Here is a 10,082-nt window from a genome sequence, read left to right as displayed (position 1 = left end):
ATCCTCTTCTTTCCCCTGCCGCTCTTCCCTAGTGCTGCCCAAACCAGGCCATGCAGCAAGCCAGTTGCAGCTGGTCCTTTGTCACTTTTTGCTGAACCTCTCTGGCTCCCCATGACCTAAGCAAGAAAGCCTCTGCCTCGAAGACCCACAGAGCCCGCCTGCCTCGCACCTTTTCTGCCCTCCACCCTCCAGTGCCCTGGGTTACCTGCAGCACCTGCCACGTCGTTGCACCTTCCCACTCTTTTTGTCGCGCTCCTGTGAATTCTGTTCCATCCTGCTCAGAACGCAGTTCCTGCCATGATCATCTCTGTTTATGGCCTCCACGCAGTGGCCCCTCCTCTCTGAGGCCGCCTCTTTCCTGAGGGGGTGCTTGTCTATTGTCACCATGTTTCTCTCTCGGTCTACACTGGCCAGGGGCCCCAGTGACATCTCACTCCTCCTCCTGCTCCCAGTGTCCAGCACACTGAGCAAACGATTCTGTAAGTGTGACGCAAGAGCACGTCGTAGGCGAGTCTCTTGGTCATACTGTGTTTTCTTCTCCAGGCAGGAAAGATACTTCTGTATTACAAGGATCGGACCAAAGACATCCTGATTCGATTCACCGCCTGGTGTTGTATTCTAGTAAGTAACGGTGTTCCCCTCTAAAACTTCTCTTCACATGCCATATATATTTAAACAGAAAGAAAATGTTCAACAGCTCTGATATTGCAGCTGTTACCACATTGCAACAGGGAACATCTTTTTACTTGAATCACAAAGAGAAGTAAATCTATATCTAAATTCTCCAGGTTTTTCTTTTTGGGAACATGCTTATGTTTGCCATCAAACAACCAGCCAGGATTGCCGTTGAGTTTACCACTGACCTTCCAATCACGTTTCTTCTCAGAAGTCACTGTAATTTATAGTTAGTGTACCTTTTTTCAACTTAGAGGAATGTTCAAATATATTTTTTGAGGTTTTCTTTTTTTTTTTTAGTTATATACATCTTAAAAAAATATGTTTCCAGTTAAGAGTAAAACATAAGGCACAATATTCAGCCTTTCCTAGGCAATTAAATATAACAAGTATTTTTGGTCTGGAGATACTAGTGTAACATTAAAGCTTTCCCTTCTCCACTACAGGGACTTATTTCTATTGGTTTGACGAAAATTTCTGAAAATGAAGGCTTTATTCCAGTAAACAAAAATCTCTGGTAGGTATAGAAAAAAAGTATATTATTTTCTTTTCAAAGTAAATTTTATTGAATGATAATGAAAATATAAAATACAACCAAGCAAAATTTGTCAGAAACCACTTAAATAGTGCTTAATACTTTAGATTTTTATATGAGGATACAAAGTATCAAATCAATGATCTAAGCTTTCATTTTAAGATGCTAAAAAGTAAATTAAGTGCAAAGGAAGTAGAATAAGGAAAACAAAGATAATGGAAACGAGGGAAATAGATCACAGAAACTGAATAGGGAAAATTTTTTAAAAGCAAAAGTTGATTCTTTGAAAACATAACCCCTAACTGACTTACTACGATGCGGGGCTGGTAGGTGCATGAATAAGAGTGCTGGACTCATACATGGACGACCACGGTTTGCGTCCTGGACCTGGTGACTTGCTTTCTCACTTTCCCTCCCTTCCTCCGTCTCTCTCTGGTCAAATTAAAATAAATAAAATGCAGTTGAATAAAATAATTCTTTTAAAAAATAAGGAAATAAGATATAAGTTTTCCACAATATGAACAGAAGAGGAGACATCATTAAGCTCCTATAGACATTAAACAAAAATAAAACATTTTGAAAAATTTTATACCAATAAAGTTAATGATGTTAAACTTTCTTGAACATAACAAGCTACTAAGGCTCATTCAGGATGAAATAGATTAAATAGAGTTCTTTCTCATACTAGTTTCTAACGTCTCACCTTCTAAAGAGTTTTGAGTTCAATATTATCTTTTTTTTTTTTTGGAGAGGTTTTTCGCTATAGGGCGTGTGCGCTCGCCAGCATTCTCCTCTCGGGATCTTGGGCACACACGCACATGCGCCCGGCATGAGTTTTAAGCCACCGGGTCCAGGACACAAACCGCGGTCGACTACGTGGGAGTCCAGCGACATAGCCATTACGCTAACTGCTGGTTCCCGAATTGCTTTTTAATTAGTAAATGAATTTAGATGGGAAATATTTGGGATTTCTTTTAGGAAAGTAACTTTTTTATTTGCAATATAATTATTGGAAACCAAAGGCTTTTTTCATGGACTTCTTTCCAAGTAGCAATTCTACTCTGACTATGAAGGACACAAAGAAGAATGAAAATGAGAAATGGAGCTCAACAAACAGGAGGGTTACACGAGTGTCGGAGGCTGATTCACCTTCTGATAGTCAATCCTGCTTGAATGTTGTCAACAGTTCACATGAAATAAATCCAGAAACAGTCAGGTAAACATTTATAAGTTTTTGATTTCCCTGTGAAGGAGTATTAGCAATGGTTATTTTTTCAAGAAACACACCAGAATTGTGTAGTCATCAGGTGAAACAAAAGAAGGAGCAGTTTCAGTCATTTTCAGGGAAGCCTGATGTGAGGTAAGTTAAGTATAGATATCTCCTTGAGAATTGTTAATGGTAAGGCAAGAGAGAACTGGGTTATAAATGAAGAGCATGGGATTCCAGAAAGTTTTCTTTACTTTTTAAAATCTTAAAACAGATGCTTCTATACTAGGTTTAGATGCTATTGGAAATGATCCAATAGAGAAGGACATGTTTCTTATATTTAAGTTTTTTTTAAGGTCTAAGTATTAGAAGATTTAAAATATTATCTTTTTTTTTTTTTTTTGGAGAGGTTTTTCGCTATAGGGTGTGTGCGCTCGCCAGACAGAGAGAGACATAGAGACAGAAAGCGAGAAATCACCCCCCAGGGGGTATGGTCATGCCGCAGTCCCTTCTCCTCCATTCTCCTCTCGGGATCTTGGGCACACACGCCCACACACCCAACGTGAGTTTTAAGCCACCGGGTCCGGGACACGAACCGTGGTCGACTACGTGGGAGTTCAGCGACATAGCCATTACGCTAACTGCTGGTTCCCTCAGTATTATCTTTTTGAATAAGATAATCAGATCTGTAATGGACTATGCCAGGCAGATGCACCTAGAAGGTCCTCAGTATCTGCTAGCCATTTTAGATCCAAAAGTATCATTTTATAATAATGATGATATTTCACGTTGAAACCGGATGTATTCTTCATGAACACTGAAATGCCTCATGTGACCCCTCCCAGGTCCATTTCATATGTCACCACGCTGAGCTCTTTCGCCTTTTTCATCCTGCTGATCCTGTACCCAGTTGTGGATGTGAGGGGACTGTGGACGGGAACCCCATTCTTTTATCCAGGTAAGCCATTTCTCATCCCAAACAGTTGGCAATGGGGCCTTACGCTATGGACCTGGTGGCTCGTCTCCAAGAAATAAGCTGGTGGAGAAAGCAGCAGGGTCCATCTCGTTCCAGGTCACACAGCACGTCACCGGCCTGTTCCGAAGAGTTTGCCCCATTGTCACCATTTACATTGTGGACTCACTGTATGACAGTTGGTGAGGTCCACTTGCTTCCTCAGGAAAGAACAAATTGGGGATTATTAGAAATGGTCCAGGGCTGGCTTCATGGTGCAGCAATAACACTCAACTCAGAGTAAGCTGGAGCTCACATGGTGACCACAGTTTGAGTCCCCAGCTGGTCAGCCTGCAACGTCACAGGCGTGTGCACAAATGCCTAGGATTCAGTAGGCTGGAGGACTGGAGGAGGGAGACGGGTGTGACTAGACTCTACAGAGGATGTTCACCTCTATCTCTCTCGTGTGTGCACACATGCTCTGTCATGAATATTTAAAAAAAAAGAGAAGAAAAGATCCAGGGAATATTATCTAGTAACTAATATTTAAGAAATAGGGTTGTGCTTGATTAATATGAATGCACTGCCTAAAAGATTATGCATTATAAGAAATGCTAAAAGATACCAAGAAATAAATGGAATGTTTAATACGTTTCTGCCTGAAGACTGAGAGACAGACTAGATAATTCAATGACTTACTTGAGACCTTTGATTCTGGCAATAGTTACATTCTTTTTTTAAAAAAAGTATTGCTATAGTGCATGCATGCTTGCCAGAAAGAGAGAAAGCACCCCCCCAGTGTGAGGCGGTCAAGCCACAATCTCTTTTCCTCCATCCCCTAAGGATTTTTAAGTATGTATACAAAGCATGTTTTAAAACCTCTGGGGCTAGGACTTGAACCCTGGTCAGCCCTATGACATCCACTGAACTGCTGTGCTACAGAGCTGACCCGGTAGTTAACATATTTGGACCTTAAGTTTTTTGTCTAGAAAACAAAAAGTTAATAATTTTAGTTTTTTTTTCAGATTGAGTATTCAAGAATCACATTTGTATAAAATGAATATATTTTCTAATTTTGAATATAGCTTATAATTAGCTATTAAAAAATGTAAGATACTCATCACTTATTTTTGGCAGTAGCCAGTAATGTACGGGTTATACTTCTTGTATTGTCACTGAACTCATTTCAGAAATGAAAGACATGATCAGATGTGATTCAGGGAAAAACATAACTTCCACATCTTTCTTTAAGGTATGAACTCTATCCTGGTGTATGTCGGCCATGAGGTGTTTCAGAATTACTTTCCCTTTCAGTGGAGGCTGGAGGATAACCAGTCCCACAAAGAACATCTGACTCAGAACATAGTCGCCACTGTTCTCTGGGTGCTTATTGCTTACATTCTCTATAAAAAGAAGATCTTTTTGAAAATATGAAGACTTCTAATGGAATCTGTTGCTGGAAGACTTGAGTGGACCTGAAGGCGTACCGAAGCAGCCTTTATTAAAGGGAATCATGAATTACAAAGTCGACAGGATGTGTATCACCAGATTATCAGGGAAGACGGTGATGCACTCAAACCAGCCCGTGTCATCCTCACCAGAACTCTGCTGGTCTATTTGGGACACGTATGTTTAGGATATAATTTCCTTATTTTCCTCCATTGTCTGTGGAAATGGATGTATTTGGGATTTCATTCTAAGGATATTTAACTTTCCAAAAGGGAATTACCATAGGCATTTTGCTTCTGTGAAGGACAAAACAATCCAAGGTCTGAGATGAATTTATCTGTTTTCTCGCAAACTGCCTTTGCATGTGTGCAACATGCCAACAGAAATATCATTTCTATTGTGGCTGACTCTAAAGCTACTGAATGCAATGTGTCATAACATAGTCCTTTTTATTTTTTTCCGTTAAATGGTTTACTGTATCAAGAATGCCAAAGTAATTTTCTTTTGAGATCTGTAAGGCTTTGAAAATTGGTCTAAAAAATGTAGATCTATAGAAGCCATTTTCTCATTTTCCCCTACTAGGAAAAAAAAAGGTTAAAAGATAGATGTGTTATTCCCAACCACTTGTGCTTGTAATTATCTCCTTACCCACCTACTTATCTACCTGTCTCCCTACCTAACTGGCTCTATGACCGAGTATCTGATGGTGGCTAGGTATGCAGGGGTGTCGCTGCGGAGGAGAGCAAAGCCACCTGCTTGTGCTCACAGGTCCAGTTTTGCCATCCTTACTGTGTAAGACACAAGGCATGTCCCTTGGCCTGTCCAGGCCTTGGTCTCCCTATCTGTGAAATGAAAGAGATCACCTGCCGAATCCCTTCCCACTTGTAGACATGATGAAGTAGGGTCCACGAATAGCTTTTCTGAAATTTTTACAAAAATAATTTTATTAGAGGAAACTTCAAAATAAATAATAATGAAAACAGAAACATAAAAAATAAAACTCTCATTGGAGTAAATCTTTTCAAAATGACCCTCCACAATGGAGGCACCTTTCCTGCTCATCTTCACAAAACTGAAGAACTAGTAGTTTCTCAAGTGATGGTCGGAGAGCACGCAAAGAGAAACAGTCCTTTTCAGGTGATGCATCATTGTACTTCTGAGTTTTCTGTGGAGATTTCATACTTAGGGGAAGGATGTGACAATTAGGTGGGACCAGCAGTTAGCATAATGGCTATGTCGCTGGACTCCCATGTAGTCGACCGTGGTTCGAGACCCGGACCAAGTGGCTTAAACTCATGCTGGGCGCGTGTGCGTGTGTGCCCAAGATCCTGAGAGGAGAATGGACGAGAAGGGACTGCGACATAGCCATCCACCCTGGGGGGTGATTTCCCGCTTTCTGTCTCTCTGTCTCTCTCTTTCAGGCGAGCGCATATGCCCTATCTGATGGTGGCTAGGTATGCAGGGGTGTCGCTGCGGAGGAGAGCAAAGCCACCTGCTTGTGCTCACAGGTCCAGTTTTGCCATCCTTACTGTGTAAGACACAAGGCATGTCCCTTGGCCTGTCCAGGCCTTGGTCTCCCTATCTGTGAAATGAAAGAGATCACCTGCCGAATCCCTTCCCACTTGTAGACATGATGAAGTAGGGTCCACGAATAGCTTTTCTGAAATTTTTACAAAAATAATTTTATTAGAGGAAACTTCAAAATAAATAATAATGAAAACAGAAACATAAAAAATAAAACTCTCATTGGAGTAAATCTTTTCAAAATGACCCTCCACAATGGAGGCACCTTTCCTGCTCATCTTCACAAAACTGAAGAACTAGTAGTTTCTCAAGTGATGGTCGGAGAGCACGCAAAGAGAAACAGTCCTTTTCAGGTGATGCATCATTGTACTTCTGAGTTTTCTGTGGAGATTTCATACTTAGGGGAAGGATGTGACAATTAGGTGGGACCAGCAGTTAGCATAATGGCTATGTCGCTGGACTCCCATGTAGTCGACCGTGGTTCGAGACCCGGACCAAGTGGCTTAAACTCATGCTGGGCGCGTGTGCGTGTGTGCCCAAGATCCTGAGAGGAGAATGGACGAGAAGGGACTGCGACATAGCCATCCACCCTGGGGGGTGATTTCCCGCTTTCTGTCTCTCTGTCTCTCTCTTTCAGGCGAGCGCATATGCCCTATAGCAAAAACCTCTTGAAAAAAAAAAGAGTGACAATAAGGTTACACTCTGAACTACACTTACTTGGTGAGATCCTGCCCCCACCCCCCCCATCTATTCCACTGCTCCACTCCTGCCTCTTTCTGGTCTTTATTTTCAGCTCTGCCCTGGACTCTCATCCCAACTTAGAACTGCCTGCTGGACCCCTCTGTCTCCCTGAAGTCTGCCGGCATCTCGGGCTCACCTCTACACTCTCTCCTCCCCCCATATTCAATCCTTTTTCTCCCTAGACCCTCCTAGCTGTGTGAACAGACCATCCCGCCATCCCTTTCATCCCCTTTACCTACCCGGACCCCTTTTCCTGTATTTAGGCGTTGCCGAATCTTCTCAGAGTTGCCTCCATCTTCCACCTCAAACTGCTTCATTCTGTCACTACCTCATTTCTGGCCTCTCTGTCAGCTCGTCTTCTGTAAAGTCACCTGTCCATTGCCACCAGCTTAAGCTCTGTAAAGCAGAACTTGGATCAAAGCACCTGCCAACCTCCCATGAAAGGAAACATCTCTGTGTGGCACGATGGCCATCTCCAGTCGGTCCCAGGTGTTTCCAGCTTGCGTTCCTCACCCAACTTATCCCAACCCCGGTGGCCTCCTCCCCACCTCTATCACACTGCCAGCACCTCTAGCTGCCAAATATCTTTTCCTCTTAATTTTTTTTTCCTATTTACATTTGATCTGTCATTCCTTCTTACTGCCAAAGAGAGAGAAAACACCCCCCAATGAGGCATGGTCAGACCTCATTCCTCCATTTCTCCTTCCTGTCAGGATTTTGGGCATGCATGTGCAAACACTTGGCCTGGTTTTCAAGCCATAGGGCAAGGATACAAACTGCAGTCGGCCATGTGGGATCCAGCTGTCAATGTGGCGGGTGCACTCGACTGTACCGTGGTTAGCCCGGTCTGTCATTCTAAACCCTCTGCTTCTAAGGCACCTTCTCTTATTTTCACTTACTAGCTGTATTTTTTCCCACTAGGTTCTCATGACATTGGCATCAATTCCATGGCATTCATTGCTTTCTGCCTTGGTGGTAGTTATTTCTGTACATGTCTAATTTCTAAATGCTAGATGTAAGCTTGCTGAGGGTATGAATTATGCCTTGTTCATCTGTGTACCCTTCACGGCGCCAGAGTGCCTCGTCCAGAGCAGGCGCTGAATAAACATTTATTAAAGCAAAGCTGTAGCATTCTGTTGTCATTGTTTTCAGTTTTTTAGACAGTTGCACTGTCCTGCCTGATCCTCTGCCTCAGTTCCCCAGCTGGAACTGAAGTAGACCTCCATATTGAACTTCTCTATGTTGCAAACTTGCTTTCTCCTTTTGCCTGGAGTAAACAGAGTGATTAACACTTCTACTGTCTTTGCTAAATAATCTGAAACTCCCAACCTTAAGATGTTCCTTAGTGGTGTTATCATCAGTCACCAGACCCCTTGCCCTGAGCCATGAGGACCATTAAGATTCCATTGTGTTTGGGTAGGGATGGAAGTACCCTTAGGAATGATTAACCTGCTTATTTTGCTTATGTAAATGGCTTTTGCTTTTACATTGTGAAACCCTACCCCAACCTTTCAAGCCCACTGCTGTTCTTGTGATTGCCAGGTCAACCCTGAAAAGAGTGATTTTTACCTTTATAAGCACCCCTCACCTTACACTCGGGGTTGTGGGGTTTTGAGAGACATGAGTCCCCCAATATGCTACCGGGTTAATCAATAAACTCCAACGAGTTTGGCTATGTCTGGATGTCCTCTTATTTCTCACTGATTAGATGATAACAACTACAGGTGTGTATCACCATGCCAGCTATTTTTTAGGCAGGGTCTCCTCCGTGCTTAGGCTGGCCTCAAACTTGTCATCCCACCTCAATCTCCTGAGATGCTGGGATTACAGGTGTGTGCCGCTGGGCTCGGCTTTAGGTTGGAAGGAGAAGTGAACTTGGGTCTCCCATACGGTCTCACCCTGCAGTGCACAGCGTCTTGGCACACTGCATGCCACTGTGGCTAAGTCAGCAATGGTGGGTTTAAATGTACCCCCTTTAGTTGTTTCTTTTTTTGGAGAGGTTTTTGCTATAGGGCACACCTGCTTCCCCAAAAGACAGACAGAGACAGGGAATAAGAAATCCCCCCCCCCTCTGGAGAGCCCCATGTCAGTGAGCCATGCATGGGCAAAGTATCTCTAAGGAATGCCCAGAAGAAGGGTTATAAAATTTTTTCTGTTTAGGAACTTACCCCATTGGTTCACAGAACAGCACAAGTTTCTGACTTTAAAAAAAAAAAGTTTCAGTAACAATAGCTACAAGCAAGAGGTGGGGGGGTGCAATGAACAATATGCAGTACGGTAACTTGGGGAATATTAACGCCAGTTGATCAGTGGATTCTTTTTTTCCTTCTGCTATACAGAGCAGGTGTACAGGTGGGATCAGCCCCAGAGGGGATGACCACACTGCAAACCCTTCTCCTCCTTCTCTTAGGGACTTCTGCGTGCAGGCAGACCTGCTTGGCGTGTTTTTCAAGCTGCTGGGCCCAAACAGCACAGTCTGCCTTGCGGGTGGCCACCTGCTATGCTAGCCCCTGGGGGGAATTGGCTAAGTTTTGTCTTGGAGCAATCCAGAGACTGGCGGACCAATTGCCATTGCTGACTGCATACATTTATCCCTCCCAGGCCAGTTGTACCCACCCTTTTACGGCGGCCTTTTGGTCTTTTCTCAAGGACCTACACTGGTTAACTTCTAGCACAAGTGTAATTAGGTTTCTATGACTACTCTTTCCAGTTACAGCCCAGGACGCCCGGGTCAGTCGAGGGGAGACTTCCGTGACTAACGAACGCCCTCAATCTCAAGCATCTTCCTGGTCTATTTCCTTTCTCACCTGACGCCCACAGTCGAAGGGCGCAGCCTGCTTCGGGGCGCCAAGGATTCGGGAGCCAAGTTCGGAGACGAGCGTTCCCCGGGGCGGGGACCGGCACTCCCGGAAGCACCGCAAAGCCACAGGCGGCGACGGAAACCCGACGGCCTGTCGCGCTCGGCCCGCCCCGCCCTCCCGCCGCGCCGTGGCCGCCGG

The 10,082-nt window shown here is 43.8% G+C and overlaps 1 protein-coding gene across 1 annotated transcript in view; it reads left to right on the top strand.

Moving 5' to 3' along the window:
- HGSNAT (heparan-alpha-glucosaminide N-acetyltransferase) overlaps positions 1 to 5,081 on the top strand; it is a gene marked incomplete at its 5' end in the record, with an annotated part of 44,506 nt that extends 39,425 nt beyond the window's left edge. Inside the window, 4 exon segments of the mRNA XM_014592741.2 lie at positions 544 to 621; positions 1,122 to 1,192; positions 3,263 to 3,375; positions 4,622 to 5,081. Of these exon segments, the coding sequence (XP_014448227.1) occupies positions 544 to 621; positions 1,122 to 1,192; positions 3,263 to 3,375; positions 4,622 to 4,803 (444 nt within the window).
- Between the last annotated feature and the right edge of the window lie 5,001 nt (positions 5,082 to 10,082).

The sequence above is a fragment of the Tupaia chinensis genome, unplaced genomic scaffold (genome assembly GCF_000334495.1).
Source record: "Tupaia chinensis unplaced genomic scaffold, TupChi_1.0 Scaffold000061_1, whole genome shotgun sequence".
Lineage (NCBI taxonomy): Eukaryota > Metazoa > Chordata > Mammalia > Scandentia > Tupaiidae > Tupaia > Tupaia belangeri.
The sequence above is the reverse complement of the archived record's forward strand: the minus strand, read 5'-3'. Positions and strand labels throughout refer to the sequence as shown.